The following is a 19,553-nucleotide window of genomic DNA, read 5'->3' on the forward strand; positions in this document are numbered from 1 at the left end:
TACTGAGTGCTGATGCCACTCACTTGAAAGCAGTGGTAAGGGTCTTTAGTCTCAGCTTCGGGGTAGCAGACGCAGGTGCAGTTGGGTCTCTGAGTTCTGCAGCCTGCTCTACCTCGCAAGTTCCAGGTCAGCCTATGTAGTTAGACCCTGTCTTAAAACATCAATCACCACAGAAAGAACAACAAAAGACAGTGAACCAGACAGCCACTCTGGAAAGCTGGCAGCTTCCTATGATGTCTTATTTATTCATTATTTATTTTAACTTTAGAATTTAATATTATATCCCAAACATTACCCTCCCCCTCCACATAGTCTCTTCCTCCATTCCTCTCCCCTTCTCATATGAAAGGGTGCCCCACCCACTCTGGCCCTCTCCCACTGAGGCTAGACAAGGCACCCCTGTTGGGGAACAGATACCAGTTAGGCTACAACTTGGAGAGCCTCCACTCCAGTTGTTGGGGGACCCACACCTGCTACATATGTGCTGGGGACCTTGTTCCAGCTTGTGTATGTTCTTTGGGGCAGTAGTCTCTGAGAGTTCCTAGGGGTCCTGGTTAGCTGACCCTGTTGTTCTTCCTATAGGTTGTCATCCCTTCAGGCCCTTCAATCCTTCCTCCAACTCTTCCATAAGAGTCCTGACCTCCATCCAGTGTTTGGCTGTGGGTCTCTGCATCTGTTTCAGTCGGCTGCCGGGTAGAGCCTCTCAGAGGAGTTATGCTAAGTTCCGGTCTGAACAATGTCAGGGATCCCCACAGGGCCCTTCACAATCATCTGTGACTCCGGGGGATCTTATGCCTCCTTCTGGCCTCTGTAGGCACTGCATGCAGGTAGTGTACAGATAATCAAACAAACACTAAGACATAAAATAAAGAAATAAAATCGAAGATGAGGAGGGCAAGGAGGGGGAAGAAGAATTATTACAGTGGAGTCTATATAAATTAAGTGATTGATACCTATGTCAATGAGTTACCTTAATATTATAAAGATGTCCACTCTTCCTAAGATAATCTATAAATACTTTTTAAAAAAACCTTGATACTCATTTTAAAATATATATATATATATATATATACATATATATATATATATATATATCAGCATAAAGGTTCATGAACAATTTTCAGTTTTGAAAAGGGCCACAGGAGGGACTCAGCCTACCCAAAGTACAACATACAAAACCTCACAAAACCCCACAGCAACACTATACCAGCAGGAGTGTCACTGTTCCTGGGTCCTGGGAGAACAAGGAGGGAACCACATGCCCAGGGGACTCTCTGGACATCAGTGGGAGAGGCCATTATCAACACAGTGAGCAATGGCATCTCTGGTGAGAAAAGCAAGCTACTCCCACACCTCACCCCAGATAAAAAGCAACCCTAGGTGGATTACAGTAAAAAACAAAAACAAAAAACACAAACTGAAGAGACTATAGGAGTCTTTTGTGATTTGGCAGTGAGAATTTTTTTAAACAAAGTATCAAAGCCATTGCTATAAAAAAGAAACATGGGATAGGGCGGTGGTGGCACAGGCCTTTAAGCCCAGTGCTCAGAAGGCAGAGACAGAGGCAATTGGTCTACAGAGGGAGTTCCAGGACAGCCAAGGTTACAAAAAGAAACACTGCCTCAAAAAAAAAAAAAAAAAAAAAAAAAAAAAAAAAAAAAATATATATATATATATATATATATATATATATATATATATATATATGGAGGGGGGAGGGAAGGAGAGAGAGACAGAGAGACAGAGAGACAGAGAGAGAGAGCGGGCTGGGCTGGAGAGACAACTCAGTAGTTCAGAGCACTGGCTCTTAACTGGCTTCCAGAGGACTTGAACTTGGGTTCAATTCCCAGCACCCACATGGTAGTTTACTCCATGGTCGGTAACTCCAAGATCTTCACACAGACATGCTCTTGAGTGTGCGTGCACACACAGGCACACCAAAACAAAAAATGCACATAAAAAAAAAAAAAAAAAAAAAAAAAAAAAAAAAAAAGCCTTATGCTGAAGTTGGAGAGATGCTGAGCGGTTGAGAGCACTGGCTGCTGTTCCAGAGGTCCTGAGTTCAAATCCCTACACCCACAGTGTCTCACAACCATTTATGAGATCTGATGCCCTCTTCTGTCATGCAGGCAAAAATGCAAACAGAGCATTCATATAGATAGATAAATAAAGCTTTTTCAAAAAAAAAAAAAAAAAAGAAAAAAGAAAAAAAGTAGGAGTGGGAATGGGGATGGGGAAGGAAAATGACTCAGCCAATAAGTACAAGCCTGACAAGCCGAGGTCAAGCTCAACAATCCATGGAAAGATTGAAGACTCCACAAAACTGTTCTGGGACACATACATGCCTTCACTCACATCTTACACACACACACACACACACACACACACACACACACTTTTTCAAATAGTAACATTAAAGCCAACGAGATTGCTCCTGCTTTAATGTTTTAGTAGGTCCTCTAGAGGAACAGAACAGGGCATATATAAACAGTAAGCTTTAAAATAAAGGCTGCAGAATCAAGCCTGAGCTGCTGAGAAATCGGTACTTAACAATCAGAACAGTTCCTGAATTCCTGGTTTTTCACTGGAGGCTGAAGCTGGTATACTCAGTCTGTGCATGAGGTGGGATGCTTCAGTGTTCCCAATCCAGTGCTGGAAATTTGCAAGTTCTTTGAGAGCTGCTGGTCCCTATTCCACTGTGAAGGCTTGGGATGGTGACTTTGCTATCAAGGAAGGGATCAGCAGCAGAGATGAGAATTGGGGACAGGGAGGCCAATCGAGCACACGGCAAGGGAATGCATGTCCTTCTGAGTACCCTTTTATCTGGACAGCCGCCTGGAGGTCCTGTTCACAATCAGGGTAGGCCTCCCATTCAAGGTGGTCAGGGTAGTTCTTCAGGTGAGGCTCCCTACTCCGGCGATCCTAATTTGTGGCAAGCTGACAATAAACCAACCATAATCCTGTAATTCCACTCAAGGAGACTGGGGCAGGAAGATCTATCCCTATGACCTTGAGACTAGTATGTTCAAGGTCAGCCTATACTCAACAGTGAGACTCTGTCTTAAAAAAAACAAACAAGGCCACAGATGGGTCAGCAGACAAGGAGGCACTTGATGCACAAGCCTGAAGACCAGAGTCGGACCTTTGGAATCACTAGAGCAGCAGAGACAGGAGAGGAACAGCAAGGTAGAAGATGAAAATCAACTCCCAGAGTTGTCCTCTGACTCCACACACACACACACACACACACACACACACACACACAAAATCAACGAATTAACTTTAAAACAACAACAACAAAACAAGCATGGCCTTTAATTTCAGTACTCAGGAGGCAGAGACAGGAAGATCTCTGTGAGTTTGAGGTCAGCCTGGTCTGTGTAATGAGAGAAAGAGACAGACAGACAGAGACAGACAAAGAGAGAGAGACAGAGACAAACAGAGAAAGGAAAAGAAGAGAGGAGCTGTTTTTAAAAAATGAAAACAAAGAAGACATTAAAACTTGTCTGTTTTTAATGGTGAAGTAGGTCTGGATTTAATAAAGATTTTTCAAAGCCTTTGTGGTAACAGGAGGGCCACACAACTTGGAAACTCACACTGATGGCTACAGGCCTCCAGATGACCCCAAAACTGAGTTCCTTCTGGTTTCTCCCAGCAGCTGAGCACTGTGGCTTTGCTAATTAGGCCTGCTTTCGTATCTTTAATTAGCTGCATGTGAATCTTGTTGGGAAGTCTTGGATCTGTGAAATACTTAGGCAGCAAGTCCAAGGATGCTGTCTAGTCTTTTCAGAAGCATTGCTAATTTCAGATGTTTAGTCCATTGTCATAGCAGCAGACATGTGTTGGAGCAGTAGCTGAGAGTTACAGCCTGGTCCTCAGCCAGAAGGGAACGGAGGTGGGGTGAAGGTGAAATGGAGGTGGGGTGGGATTTGAGGATTTTTAAAAAGATTTATTTAATGTATGGACATTTTGCCTGTATGTATGTCAGTGCGTCATGTGACCATGGAAGTCAGAACTGGAGTTACAGATGGTTGTGAGCCACTGTGTAGGTGCTGGGAATTGAACATACATCCTCTGCAAGAGCAGTCAGCACTCTTAACCAGAGCCTATACTGCATAGAGAACGTATGAATGTATATGAATCATGTACATGCCCTGGGCCAAGGAGGGTCAGAAGAGGGCATTGGATCCCCTGTAATGGAGTTACAGACAGTTGTAAGCCACCAGGTGAGTCTTTTGCAAAAACAAGTTCTCCTGTCCATTTAGGGTTGCTCTTATGTGCAGTTTAGAGCTGACCACTTGGCTTGGATAACCAAATAGGGGCCTCCTCCCTGGAGAAAAGTCATTCTCCCTCTTCAGTAACCACTGACTGTAGCAGGTGGGGCCTTGGGAAATTTCCTCATCAACACCAAGTCAACTGGTATGGTTATTATACAGGTTTTGTTTATGCCTTCTTCTGGCCCCCAGAGGGCACCAGACACACATACATGCAGACAAACATATATATGTAATCTGTCCTCCTAAAAAACTGCATTGTAATAAAATGACATTAGAAGTAGCATAAAAAGTCAGATCTAAAGCTGAGTGTGGTGGCAAATGGAATGCTAGCACTTCAGACTGAGGATCTTGAGTTTGAGGTCAGCCTGAACTGGTCAGAGCAAGACAGTTTCAAAAACAAAGAAACAAACACAGCAAAATAAAGCCACAGAAAAAAGCAAAGTGTCCTGGGGCCTGGGCAGGGGTGTAGGACTTTACACAGTAACTAACTTGGCCCAGAGAGAGCAAAGTACAGTTTTCCTCCAGGACTTGACCAGAGCTAAAGTCAAGAGAAGCACAGAAAGCCCTGCTCAGAGACTGCTCCCGCTTAGAGTCCAGAGAAACCCCAAGTAGATCTCAGGTCTCAGCTTAACTAGTGAGTCAGCCATGTGAACATCTACTGGAAACATTTCACTTCACACACATAGACTTTTATTATTTGGACTCAGAATTGATCCCTTAAGCCCCACTTTCCCCCTTCTTTCCTTCCTCTCCCTTCCTCCCCCGTTTCTCTGTCTCTTTGATATAGGGCCTTGAAGTTTTGCCTAAGCTGGCTTCTAATTCCTGGTTTTAATGTTTTTCCTGCCCCAGACAGTTGGGGAGTGTGGTAGGGAAGAAGAGGAAGAGGAGAAATTGCAGCAGGGAGAGTGCACATCAAACAGAGCCCTGCAGCCTCTAGGCTGGTGAAGGAGGCTAACTTTATAACCTGGTGGAGCTCCTAGAAAATCCATCACTCTAAAGACTGGAGCAAGAAGATCATCTGTAACTCCAGATCCAGGGAATCTGTAGCCTTCCTTTGCCCTCAGAGGGCTCCTGAACATGTGATTAATATAAGTTCACACATATATGCATAAATAAAAAGAAAATGAAAGCTGGCTATGCCTGAGTCTACCAGGGAACCAGAGAACCAAGCCAACAGCAAAGATCCTTCATGATTTCTACTTCACGTTCCTGTTTCCACTCCTGATGACTTGTGTCAGTGATGAACTGTGACCTGGAAGTATAATCCAAATAAATCTTTTCCTCTCCTAGGTGGCTTTTAGTCAGAGCCAACAGAGATGTTTTCTTATAGCAACAGAGGCAGAATGATTGAGAGTAGGAAGCTATCTGGGCTACACAGTGAGACTCTAAGAAAGGGAAGAAAGAAAGGAGAAAGAGAAAGAAAAGGAAAGAGAGAGGGTAGGGCGAGGATTACAGCAACAAAGGTGAAGCTATGGCAACCCCAAATGGGTTAAGCCCAATGAACTCCAGCCCAAGACATCATGTAGCCCAGGTTGGCAGAAAGCTCAGCTGAAAGCTCTCACATGCTTCCTGCCTCAGCCTACACAGTGGTGGGATTAAAAGCCAGGATGACTATGCCTGGCTCATGACTGAATTTTTCTCCAAACTAAGAAGTTTTTAAAAATGTATGTGAATACACTGTAGCTGTCTTCAGACACACCAGAAAAGGAACATGGGTTCCCATAACAGATGGTCCTGAGCCACCTTGTGGATGTTGGGAATTGAACTCAGGACCTCTGGAAGAGCAGTCAATGCTCTTAACTGCTGAGCCATCTCTCCAGCCCAAGTAAGAATCTTTTAAAACTCTTTTTTGGTTTACTTACTTTATGTATATGAGTGTTCTGTCAGCACATACACATGAGCATACTTGGTGCGTGTGGAAGTCGAAGGAGAGTGTCTGATTTCCCTGGAACTGGAGTTATGGATGGTTGTGAGCCACCATTCAGTGTTATTCATCAAACTTCTCTGCAAGAGCAGCAAATGCTCTTAACCACTGAGCCCTCTGTCTGGTCCCACCTCCTCACCTGTTTTTGAGACTTCCAACTCTCCCCGGCTGGGATTATATGTAAGTATGCACCATCACCCCCATTCTGCTCAGAGCAGGACTCCAACCCAGGGCTCTGTACATGCCAGGCAGGCATTCTACCAAAGGAACTACTTTCCAGACCCTAGCACAATGTCTTCCGAGTGCTGAGAAAACAGAACAGAACTGCTAACATACAATCCTATTTCCAGCAAGAGTGTCTTTGAGGAATGAAGTGAAATTAATAATAATGAAAAAGACCCTAAAACATCAAGTTTTTGTCTGTTTGTTTTTGTTGTTTATTTTCTTGATACAGGGTCTCTTTATGTCCTGGTCCTCACTATGTAGGACAGGCTGGGTTTGAACTCAGAGATCTACCTGCCTCTGCCTCCAGCATGCTGGGATTAAAAGTGTGTTTCACTATGTCAGGCTATCCTCTATTCTGTTTTGTTTGTCTGAGACAGGATTTCACTGTGTAGTCCTGGCTATTCTGGAATTCACTCTGTAGACAAGGCTGGACTCCAGAGATCTACCTACCTTTTTCTCCCAAACACTGGGATTAAAGACATGTGCCACCACAGCCTGGCCTGATGTTTTTCTAAATATATCTAAGAGAATATACAAAGCATTATGCAAAATCTTCAAAGGGCTGAAATGCACAAGTGGAAAAGCTGACATCCTACAATGGGTACAAGTAGAGAAAGAATTATCAACAGTAATCCCATCAGCCACAGTCCAAGGGGCTGGTAGAGAGTGCTCTACGGGAATAGAAAGGAAGCAATGGAGTGGAACTTGCTAAACCTACAAAGAGTATCTATACAAACACTACTGCAAATGTCACACTTCATGATGACATTCCCTCCTGAGCTCAGGAACCAGGTACAAGGGCTCTTATTCCACCAGGTCTGCAAGTTCTCACCAGTGCAAAAGGAAGGGCATACAGACTGCTAATTTTTAAAGTTTTGTTTGTGTGTATTTTTAATTGGGAATTCTCTGCATTTACATTTCAGATATTATCCCTTGTTTTTGTGTTTTGAAACAGTCTCACCATAGCCCTAGCTGACCTCAAACTCACTGTGTAGTTCTGGCCTCAAATTTTTATAGTCCCTCTTCCCACCATGAGTACCACACATGCATATGGTACACACACACCATATGCAGGCAAAACACCTATATGAATAACAGGAAATAATTCTAAAATTAAAAACGACAACAACAACAAAAAGGCTTATATAAATATGAATTCAAGGCTAGCCTGAGCTAGTAAGACCATACTTCAAATAAAAAATCCCAAGGGAACTAGAGAAGTGGCTCAGTGTGTGTTATTCTTGCAGAGGACCTAAATTCAGTTCCCAACATGACTCAATAAAGAAACTATCAGTTTTATTCAAATTGATATTCAGATTCGATAAATTCATATAAAAATCTTAGTAAGAGCCAGGTGTGGTGGCATATCCTGGCACCACCACGTCCTAACTCTTGGGAGGCAAAGGTGATAGATAGATCTTTATGAGATCAAGGTCAGTTCCAGAACAGCCAAAGGTACATAGTAAAGCCCTGTCTTAAAAAAGGAAAAAAAGAGCTTTTAAAATGTTCATTTTATTTTTTTTATATGTGCCTGGGTATTTTACAGGGACTACAAAGCATGCCAGGCCAGCTAGTACTATACAAGACCCTGTCTCACAAGCAAGAGCACAGCCTGGGAGATTGCTCAGCTCTAAACACTGATTGCTATTGAAGAGAAACCAAATGTCATTCCCAGCACCCACATGGCAGCTGGCAACTGTCTGTAACATCAGTTCCCAGATGATCTTCCAGTCTTTGGAAGCTGGAAGAGGGTTCCATCATCTAGAGCTGAAGGTAAAGAAAGGCATTTGTGAGTTGCCTGCCATGGACTCTGAGAACTGAACTCTAGTCCTCTTCAAGAGCAATGACACTCTTACAAGCTAAGCCATCTCTCCAGGAGTAGGAGTGAACAAGGTAAACCTAAGCAGACAGTGCTGTTCACATCTACAGACAGCACCATTCTTCGCCAGGTCAGAAGACACTGCTCACCTCCTCCAAGGTGCCCATCCCTGGTATCTTCCACTCACTTCGCATAGCATACCTGGATTCAAGCAAGCTGACCAGCTTAAAAAACCAATGGGATGATAGTATTCCTGGAGGGGTACCAAAGACTACACTGAGACACTGAGTGTTACATATCTACTTCCTATATGTGGAGGTTTGGACAAGTGAAGAAAGTATAAGTGGCTATCAAAATAAACTGAGTTTGTTTGATCCCTGGAACCCACATAAAGGTAGGAGAGAATTGATTCTACACAGCTGTCCTCTGCCTCTACATGTGTTCTGTGACATGTAGGCACACACACACACACACAGAGAGAGAGAGAGACAGAGAGAGAGAGAGAGAGAGAGAGAGAGAGAGAGAGAGAGAGAGAGAGAGAGAATAAATACACATTGTTAAAAGTATAAATGTAGTAATAAATTTAAACATCTAAGTGAAATAGATCATTTTATTAGCAATATAAATCAGGGCTGCCAAGATGGCCCATCAAGCTCTCTTTGATCTCTCTCTGATTTCTCTCTCTTTCTCTGATCTCTCTCTCTCTCTCTCTCTCTCTCTCTCTTTCTCTCTCTCTCTCTCTCTCTCTCTCTCTCTCTCTCTCTCTCTCTCTCTCTCTCTCTCTCTCTCTCTCTGATTTTCCTTCTCTGCCTCTAAAAAAATTTTTTTTAATTGACCCATCAAGTAAAAGGAATTTGCCACCAAACCTGGTGACCCAAGTATGATTCCTGGAACCACATGGTGAAAAGAGTACCAACTCCTACAAGTTGTCTTCTTGCTTCCACATAGGTATTCTGGCACATGTATTCCCACCTTTACAATAAAGAAATTGAAATTTATCAATCAGTTACCCAGTTTCTGTACTTGTGCACTAAGGCAGGGAACCTTCTTGTTATTTCATGACCAAAACAAGGATCCTGGTACAGGAAACTGACCCTAGAGTAGAGTAATAAACAGAACTATTTAAGTGCAGAGAACATGAACCTTTCATGTTTGGAAAATTCTTTAACTTAGTGTCTTTGAAGGAACAGAGCATGTTTCCTATTTCAGAAGTTGAAAATAACCAAAACTTTGTCTTCCTAGGCTCTCTTGGCAGTTGGGTCACAGGCATATATGATTAATCAGACTCACATCCAGGTTTGCCTTTGTTTATAATCACAGAGAAAGAGGGACAGTGTGGGAGTCTCTGCAGCACTGGAGGCTGTGGAACAATATCTGGCTCAGCAGCTGGGTCGAAGCAATCTTCAGTGACTTAGTCTTGCACCATGGGCAGTTAATGCCCACCAGACTGGTTCTACAGCATGGTTCTGGGCACTGTTCCTGGCCACGTAATTCCATGTCTGGCTTTTCTGCCCAGAAAGTCTTTGGAATAGCCAACGTTGTTTTGTTTTCATTGGGGGAGTGTGGCAGAATCTTACTATGTAGTTCAGGTTGGCTTCAAACTCATGTAGCCAAAATAGATCTCATTTTAGCAATCCTCCGGCTTCAACCTCCTCACAGCTGCTGGGATTACTGGTATGCATCACTACACACAGTATTTTTTAAACAGGGTACAGGGTATTGCTATTTGGCTAGTCAAACTCCCATCTCATCCTACAAATTAACCAAGGCTACAGATATGTAGCTCACCACCTGGCTCTAGCCAATGCCTTCTTATTCTTATTATTCTTTACTTTTTACAAAAGTGCTGAGATTAAGGCTGGAGAGGTGGTTCTGAGGTTAAGAGCACTGACCGCTCTTCCAGAGGTCCTGAGTTCAGTTCCCAGCAACCACATAGTAGCTCAAAACCATCTATAAAAGGATCTGATGCCCTCTTCTGGTGTACTCACATATATAAAATAAGATTTTTATTTCATTTATAAAAATATGCTGGAATTAAAGATGTGCAGCAAAGAATCTGGCCTAGGCAATGTATCCATTTCCTATGGCTTATATCTGAAAACAGATAGCAACACAGTAGAACAAACATCTTCAAAGGCTCACCATGATAGCTTCCACCAATGAAACCTTCTATCTCATCTCCTGATACTTAGTTGTTCCATGTAGCAAATTATGTAAGTGGCAAATCTATGAATCAGCTGCATCTGGCTTATGTCTACCCAATGTCCTGTCATCAGCAGTAAGCAGTGAGGGTTAGGCTCCTATACATGATCCCACTTCTGGGTAGGTAGGATCTTTAATCATCAGATGGGGCAGTGGCTCCACAGACAACTTTAACAAACTGAAAGCTGACTTTCTGTAACAGGCAACTAACCCAGGCTTGCAAAATCCAGAGTTTCCAAAGGAATGAATTTTGAGCTAGAACTTGCTGGATAAGTAAGAGCTAGGAAGAAGACAAATGAGCATTCAGTATGAGAGAGAATGATCAGGAGAGGGCAAAGCACTGAACGAGGGGGCTGAGCAGGTAGGTGGGCAGGTTTCAGATCTTGTAAGTCCCCGAAGGCCCTGTTTAGGTATTTCCAATTGCCTCCTGAGAGCTGTCAGGAGGCACTGGTGACTTCTAGTAGTTGAAGGATTTGCACTTTCAACTTTGCAAATTTTCACTTCTCTCACGGGAAACAGAAGGGAAGTTAGAAAATTCAGAAACCATTCTAAGATAGTACCTTGGACTGGAGGATGGGAGATGGAAGGACATGAGGGAGTTCAGAGTTGAAATCAGGGCTTAGCAGGGCGGTAACTGAGTAGCTGTGGACAACAGAGGAGGAGAAGCTATATTTTTCTGTGGGACTTCTTTGTTTAGTGTGAGGTAAGGCCTCAGTATATAGTTCAGAATGGCTCTGATCTCCTGATCTTCCTGCCTCTGCTCTTCCGTGGATTGGTATTACAAACAGCCCTGTACCTCTATGACCAGCAGATGAAGCTATTTGCATAATGAACTCAAATTTTTTTTAACATACTTAAGTTTTGGATGTTAGTTGTTTGGTTTTTTTTTTTTGTTTGTTTGTTTGTTTTTGTTTTTTTTTTTTTTGTTTTTTTGTTTTTTTTAGTGAGAAGGGTCTTCTTTTGTAGCCCAAGCTGGATTCAAACTCACAACACTTCTTTTCAGAAGTGATGTTTCCATACTTGAAGAACATGTAAGAAGAGAACTCCAAGTGACAATCAAATGTTAAATATTCAGGCCTCAGGAAATAGGGTCTGGGCTAAAGATAAAAACTTAAGTCTAGGGCAGAAGTGTTGATTAAATGCAAGAAAAGTATATCCCAGGCACTTATGGGGTCATGTTACAAAAACCTATGAATACTCTGGAAACAGGTTTACTGCTCCAGAAAGCTAGAGGAAGAGGGAGCCACAGAGGAGTCTAAGAAGGACACAGGTAAAAGAAAAACCAAGAAAATGAGTATCATCTGTCACATCCCCAGGAGGGATGAGCCCTGTATGAGGTTATAAACAGTTTAGAGTCCAGTCCAGTGCCTGGGATGAAGAACAGAGGTGCCAGCAGGCCCCAGACTGGGGAGGGCTCAGCTCTGGGGAGGAGAGGTGGCAGTGGAGTAAGGAAGCAGAGAATTGGACATCTCTAAGAACCGCTATGGAGAAGAATGGCAGCATGCAAAGGGGCTTTTGAATGCTGGTGGTTGGTGGCTGCAGTCTCTAGATCTTTCTGGGGTGGAAGGAAAGTGAGAGTGTAAAGCCAAAAGGAGGCTTTGGGGAAGGCTGTGGAGAGAGGTGATAAGAGCCCATGCCCTCAAGGGAGACTGTTCCCTGGGTCACTGGGGCTGATTATCAGGCTGTCATTTCCTTCCCATCTCTATCTCCTTCCTGCTCTTGGCCTGGCTCTCCTTGAAGCTAGTAGGGAGAAGGACCGAGTCATACCCTGGAAGAAACTCTGTGCCTTCAGAGGTCTTTCTGCCTGACTGTAAGCTGGGGCTGGGACCAGAGGTGGAAGAGGATCTAAGGAGGGAATAAGAACCAAGGACTGGAGGTCTGGGAGGTGTAGGAGCTATTATTAGATGGGATCCTGAGAACTACAGCAGTGAAGGGCTGGAACCTGGGAAAATGATGTAAGGGGTGGCATCCCTTCAAACTCCCTTTGCCCACAGGTTGACATGGCTCTCCTCATCTTGCTGTTCCTGCTGCCAAGTCCTTTACATTCCCAGCTCACCTGCAGTATCTCCAAAGTGACCAGCCTGCTGGAAGTAAACTGTGAGAACAGGAAGCTGACAGCATTGCCTGCAGACCTGCCAGCAGACACAGGTAGCCTCCACCTGGGTGAGAACCAACTGGGTACCTTCTCCACAGCATCCCTGGTGCACTTCCCTCGCCTCACTCATCTGTACCTGGATAAATGTGAGCTGACCAGCCTGCAGACCCAGGAGAAACTGTTAAAGCTGGAAACCCTGGACTTATCCCACAATCACCTGCAAAGCCTGCCCTCCCTAGGACAGGCACTGCCTGCACTCACTACTCTAGATGTCTCCTTCAACAAGTTGGGCTCACTGTCTCCTGGTGCCCTGGAAGGCCTAAGCCAGCTCCATGAACTCTACTTGCAGAACAATAATCTTAAGACTCTGCCCCCTGGGCTCTTGGTGCCCACAACCAAGCTGAAGAAACTCAATCTGGCCAACAACAAATTGCGTGAGCTGCCCCCTGGACTCCTAGATGGACTGGAAGATCTCGACACCCTCTACCTTCAAGGGAACTGGCTACGCACAATACCAAAGGGCTTCTTTGGGACCCTGCTCCTGCCTTTTGTTTTTCTCCATGCCAACACCTGGTATTGTGATTGTGAAATCCTCTACTTCCGTCACTGGCTCCAGGAAAATTCCAACAATGTCTACTTATGGAAGGAGGGTGTGGATGTGAAAGCCATGACTCCTAATGTGGCCAGTGTACGATGTGCCAATTTGGGCAATGCGCCCGTCTATTCCTACCCAGGGAAAGGCTGCCCTACCAGTGGTGGTGACACAGACTATGATGACTATAATGATGATGTCTCTGATGTCCCTGCCACAAGGGCTGAGGTCAAGTTCTTTACTAACACTAAAGCTCATACTACCTACGGGGGCCTACTCTCCTCAGCATCTTCTACTTCTAGAGATAGTCAAAAGACTTTGCCTCCCACCCATGAACCCACTAAGAAACAATCTACATTCACCCACACACAGATCCCAGGTTTTACCACACTCCCAGACACCATGGAATCCAACAAAACCTTCTATAGTCCAAAACTCAATACTGTACCCACCTCCACCCCAACCACCCTAGAGCCCACCTCTACCCAGGCTATCCCAGAGCCCAACATCCAACTAATGCTTACCACCTCCATCCTGGCTACCCCAGAGCCCAGCACTACCCTAATGCCCACTACTGCCATCTTGACTACCCCAGAGTCCAGTACCACCCCAGTGCCTATCATGCCCATCCTAACTACCCTAAAGCACAGCAGCACCCCGATGCTTACCACCTCTACCCTGACTACCCCAGAGCCCAGCACCTCCCCAGTGCCTATCACATCTATCCCTACTACCCTTAAATCCTGCAGCACCCCAATGCTTACCACCCCCACCCTGACTACCCCAGAGCCTAGAAGCACCCCAATGCTTACCACCCCCACCCTGACTACCCCAGAGCCCAGAAGCACCCCAATGCTTACCACCCCCACCCTGACTACTCCAGAGCCCAGCACCACCCCAACTACTCTAGTGTCCACTATCTCCCCAGTGTTCACTACCACCCTGGCCACTCCAGCGTCTACCCCAACTGAGATCATTTTAGAACATTTCTTTATCCCTGCTTTAGAATTCACAACAATCCCAGATAGTTACAGGTTACTACATCTCCAAAAGGCGGCTCAAGCAAGTTCTGATACTTCTGAAAGCAATCCTTTTTTCAACTCTGACTTTTGTTGCCTCCTCCCCCTGGGCTTCTATGTTCTGGGTCTCCTCTGGCTCATATTTGCCTCTGTAGTCCTCATCTTGTTGCTGACCTGGATCTGGCACGTGACACCGCACAGTTTGGACGTGGACCAATCTGCTGCATTGGCCACAAGCACATACACTACAAGCCTGGAGGTGCAGAGGGCAAGGCAAGTAACTATGCCCCGGGCCTGGCTGCTCTTCCTTCAAGGATCACTTCCTACTTTCCGGTCTAGCCTTTTCCTGTGGGTAAGGCCTAGTGGGCGTGTGGGGCCTCTGGTAGCAGTACGGCGACCTTCAGCTCTGAGTCAGGGTCGTGGTCAGGACCTATTGGGCAGAGTGGGCATTAGGTACTCAGGCCACAGTCTGTGACAGTGAGTGATCTAGCTGGGATGGGAGGTTGAGACCATTACAGGACATCCTATTTACTTCTTTTTTATCTGAAGCCCCTTATTTACACCTAGGCACCCAAATCCAAACCTTACAAATCAAGAGAGTAGTGAAGTGATGCAACCCAGTGGTCACAGGACCAACCTCCCTATGTTGCTTAGAACATTGCCAGGCTACATAGTCACTGCTACCACTTTGTGGGGGAAAAAGAGCTAGAAAAAACAAATAGAAATGGAGCTCCCATATGTTCATACTTGGAAGAAAACTTGGCAAGCCATTAACCAGGATGGGAGCACTATACCTAAGTATCATGAGTACTTTTTCCCTGATTAACACTTTCTGGTTTTCTACCAGTGTTATCATTTGTATAATAAAAAGATTTTTTTTAAAGAAAATGTGTTTTTGGGGTGAAATAGGAATGGATGAAGCACCTGTTATAAAATTTCCCAAAGTCCCAACTGCCACCATGCTGATACCAAATACCCCCAAAAAAAAAAAAAACCTCTCGTTGTAGCCGAGGGTAGGCAGGTAGGACACCCTTCACTCTAATGATTCGTATCCTGCAGGGTTTGGATACTCACTGCTGTACTCCAAATATCAACTCCAGAACAGAAACTGTTCTAGAGCTGAGAGGCAAAGCTAAAGCCTGCCTGTCTGCAGCAGTTGGGTATGTTTCTCACACACACAGCTTTTAAACACAACTCTCCTTGTTGGCCAGGTCGGTAGGACTGGGAAAGGGTATGGCAGCCTGTTGGGTTTGACTGTAGTCTTAAATCTCCAGCTTTCAAAGCGGGATGTAATAGCATCTTCCTCCCTCCCAAAATTCCACCAATTCTCCCATGGAGGCCTTCTTCTGTACCTCATTTTAGGTCAACTCGGGCTTGGGCCCAGATGAGGGTTGCACTTTTCTGGGTCTACAGAATACCTTTTTAGATGGTTCAAGGTCTTCCTGTGAACCTGACTGAATCTCTTTCCTGCCACAAACTCTTCCAAGTAGAGAACAAATCTTATAGGTTAGCCATCAAAGACCCTTCTTCATGGACTTCATCTAGCAGTCTAGTTTCATCTCTCATGGTACCATGTACCTGAACCACTACAAATGACTCATGGGTAGCTGTGCCAGCAGTATGAGCCCACCCTCACTTCAGCTGAGGTCTGCCTCTGCCGCCTCAGCCTATCTCACTGCTACATGAACAAGTCTCTCTCCTAAGTTAGTCAGGATGCAGCCCACCACTATAGCCATTTCCAAATGTTCCGACTATCTTTTTGCTGGACTTTTAAACTCCTGAAGATGCAGGCTTTAAATGTCTCTAGGCAGCCACCTTGGGTGGTCTAGGACATTGTGTGTGGGAGAATTAACTAAAGTAGCGGCAGAGGCACCAGGACGCTGCACTACCATCTTTTTGTGTTAAAGATCTGCCAAGGAGACACAGCTTGCACCTGCTGCCTGCCTGTTCTCTGGTCTGGCATCCAGCCCTTGGGCTGCCTAGCATTTCTCCTCGTTTGACCTTCCCGTAGTTCTTAATACTCCAAGTTTGTAGGATCCTTGAAGGCCTGGAAACCACACTTCTTAAAAAAATGAATGAAAAAAAAAAATCACTTTCCCTAGCCAACCCAGTTTCTACTCAATATTCCTTTTTTGCCTCAATCCTTGGGTTTGACTCCAGTATGTCCACTCAAGAGCTCTGGGCCTCTCACTCAACCACTGCTGTTCTAGCCCACAGAAGTCCAGAATCTGTTTATTTTGTTGGGTTTATCAAGACTGGGCTTTTCTCTGTGTCCCTGGCTGTCCTGAAATTCACTTTGTAGACTAGGCTGGTCCTGAACTCAGTAGTGAGCTCCTGGGTGCTGGAATAAAAGGCATGCACCATTATACCCTGTTTCAATTTAGACTTGTTACCCCTTCCTTCTTTGTGCTGAGTCAGCTGTGTTTTGGGGCAAATGGCTTCCAAGCCTGCACAGGCCCAGCTTCCTTCCTTTCTTGGTCAGCTGCTGAGTTATGTTTCATTTACATGGCATTCTCATAAAGCTGGTAGGTGATTCCCTTTAATAATTTTGTTAAATAATTTTGTTAAAAACTCCAGTTTGTTTTCCAGAGATATCAGCTTCTTTGTGCAGCTAGCTCCCTCTATGATCCTCAAGACTATCCAGATTTGGGGTTGGTGTTATCAGTCCAATTTATTAAGTCCTCAGGGAGGAGGAAGGCCACATCCTTCCACCATAGACCCTTTGGCCATCTTGACAGCTTCTGCTTTCTCGTGTCTCCTCAGATCTGCCTTGGATTCCTCAGAGTGAGGGATCTGCTGTCTTGTGTGCCCTGAAACTAATGCCCAAGGAGAGACTAGAAATCCTCACGGTGTTTCTTAGGTCTCCTCAGGAACAGCCAGGGACAGAATGATCCTAAGCATCAGGTCAGGCATGGCAAGCTGGAGCAGGGGGTAGAACAGATTAAAGTTCTTTACCGCAAAGGAGGGAACCACACTGTAGAGGGAAAATAAATAGAATAGCCCAGGGTAGCAGAGTCCAGGCCCCCCAGGGCACAGCAACTGTAACAGCAGTGGGTGACTTGGAAGCCCTGGCACACTAGTCCCAGGTTCTTGCCAGATCAGCCACTGAGGAAGAGACGCTTGTAGGCCTTGTTCATCTGTTCCAAGAAGATGAAGGTGAGGACAGTGTGGGGGCCCAGTCGGGCATAGTATGGTGTGAAGCCCTTCCATAGGCTGAAGAAACCCTCATAGCGGACGACTTTCAGCAGCACATCCTAGACAGACAGGCGAGCAAGTGCTGGGGCTAGGACCTGGCCTCAAGCACTCTGTGCCCTATACCCAGCTCCCTTTACATCCCTCCCAGGGCACCCAACACATTTTGACCCAAGTCCCCCTCCCTGCCGCCTCACCAGCCCATTCTTGTACTCTGGCTTCCCATCGATCATTCGCATATTTTGGATCCTGAAAGAGAGGTAATATGAGCATGAAAGACAGAAAGGGGGTCCTCCCGAAGCTCTCCAGTCCCAGGCCACAGACTCACCTCGTTTTGACGATGTCCACAGGCATGGAAGCAGCAGTGGTGACGAGGCCACTGATCATGCTGGCGCAGAAGTGGCACAGAATATTGTCAGTGAAGTAGCCTGGGAGGTGAAGCAGAAGGTGGGAGTCAACTCTCGGGCAGCTCAGGCTGGGCTGGGCAGCAAGTGCTCAACTCTGAATGTCTCACCTGAGTCCAACAAGAACTGCTTGGATTGGGAGTAGGAAGCGAGCTGGGCAGCGTTGACAACGACAGCACGAGCCATGGTAGGGATGCAGCCCTGGAGGTGGGAGGATGGCGGTAATGGGGACAGAGTTAAAAATGCCAGAGATCTAACCCAACATCCCCCAAGATCCAACCCTTTCACTCACCCGCCATAGTGTGGGGACTCCTTCTTCCCTGGCAATTCTAATTAGGGCATTAAACACATTTTTGTAGCCACGGCGCTGGTCAGCTGGAAGCCTGGGGGAAGAGCAGGGAAAGGCCAAGATCAGGAAAGGCCAAGGTCCATAGGAACAAGGAAAGGAAAGCCTGAACAGGTAAGTCCCCTGACATAGATATAGACAACAACATCATCTTAGATTCCAGGAATGGAGCTGGAGTTAGGCTCGGAAATGGAACTCACCGGCCATCAGCAGTCATCCTGATGAGAGCCACCTCAGCTGGCGTTCCCACAAATGCACCAGTTGCACCAGCAGTCATGCCAATCAGGGCTTTCAGGAGAAAGCCAGGGGGTGTACCATCAGCCCCAGTCAGGCGCTCAAACAACACAGTATATATACCAAGACGCGTAGTGGTATAGGTGGCCTGGCGCAGTAGGCCAGCTGACAACCTGAGGATTAGAAATATCAGTCAGCACACTGGGCCAAGGTCTGGACCTGCCAACCAGCAACCTCCCTCCCCAACTTGAGGCCACAGTACCCAGTGTAAATGCCCTTCAGCCCTTCTGCCTTCAGGATGCTGGTGAGGGCATGGAAACTGGTTTTGTACTCTCGAGTCTTGGCTCCTTCACCACTCAACTGCATCCGGTTCTTCACCAGGTCCAGGGGCTGCACGAAAACTGTAGCACCCATCCTGAAGTAAGGCAGCAAAGGAATCAGAGATCAGTAGTTCCAGCTCTACTGCAGCAAGAAGTTACAAAGGTCAGGGTCTGACATGCAACTCAGGATTCAGGAGGCTGGTGGGCATGTGTGTACATCAAGGGTAATATGCCAGAAAAAGTCCAGCTGCCCAGTAAAGACCATGCAAATCAAAACGCTTCAAGCAGTTCTTTAGGGTTCAAGCGGAATTAGGACTACAGGCAGCCTAAGGAAGGTGGTGTCCACAAATTAGGACTCCAGGCAGTCCTATAACAAAGACTTTAATGGTCTAGACCCACGACTCAAACAGGCAAATGGTGGTGGAAACACGGAGCAATGACCCTTAAATACAGCCTAGTTGGGCTCCTGCAATGGGGTGAATAGATCCTGGCAACCCATCAGGGACCCCGCACCGGCTCAATTTACTGCAACATACTCCAAGTTGCACTGGGCCCAGTTGCTTGCTCCCGTCCCTTCCTTTTTACCCATCCCTGGGGCCTGAGCTTACCCAGCCAGGCCCCCAAACAGGAACTTGACCGATTTAGGGGAGGTACGGGGTTTCCCGTCCATCCGGCCAGCCCCGGGACTCGCCGTCGCCGCCATCGCCCCTTGATGGCCCTCGGCTTTGGGTGCCGTTCACGCACAGCCCCGCTCGCGCCCAAGGTGACACCAGCGCGCAACAGGGCGAGGGCGCGCGCGCGCGCACGCCCCTCAGACAGGCAAATCTGGCTCCAGATGGAAGCTGGGGCGGGCGCAGACTCCTAGCGCAAAGGCAGCCGGGAATAAGGCGGGGCTAAGATGCAC

At 46.1% G+C, this 19,553-nt stretch overlaps 2 protein-coding genes across 2 annotated transcripts; one reads left to right on the top strand and one right to left on the bottom strand.

The window, feature by feature from the left end:
• The first annotated feature begins 7,926 nt into the window (after nt 1-7,926).
• On the top strand, nt 7,927-14,785 carry GP1BA (glycoprotein Ib platelet subunit alpha). Its single transcript, XM_080923572.1, has one exon. The coding sequence runs from the start codon at nt 12,448-12,450 to the stop codon at nt 14,626-14,628; it is 2,181 nt and encodes a 726-aa protein (XP_080779698.1). The 5' UTR covers nt 7,927-12,447; the 3' UTR covers nt 14,629-14,785.
• Nucleotides 14,786-16,676: 1,891 nt separating this feature from the next.
• SLC25A11 (solute carrier family 25 member 11) lies at nt 16,677-19,487 on the bottom strand. The gene is made up of 8 exons (XM_080922237.1): nt 19,258-19,487; nt 18,592-18,744; nt 18,296-18,502; nt 18,042-18,132; nt 17,860-17,950; nt 17,674-17,773; nt 17,543-17,594; nt 16,677-17,407 (listed from the first exon to the last, which is right to left on the bottom strand). The coding sequence occupies exons 1-8, from the start codon at nt 19,350-19,352 to the stop codon at nt 17,252-17,254; spliced, it is 945 nt and encodes a 314-aa protein (XP_080778363.1). The 5' UTR covers nt 19,353-19,487; the 3' UTR covers nt 16,677-17,251.
• Nucleotides 19,488-19,553: the final 66 nt, after the last annotated feature.

Source organism: Micromys minutus (genome assembly GCF_963924665.1).
Source record: "Micromys minutus genome assembly, chromosome: 10".
NCBI classification, from domain to species: Eukaryota; Metazoa; Chordata; class Mammalia; order Rodentia; family Muridae; genus Micromys; species Micromys minutus.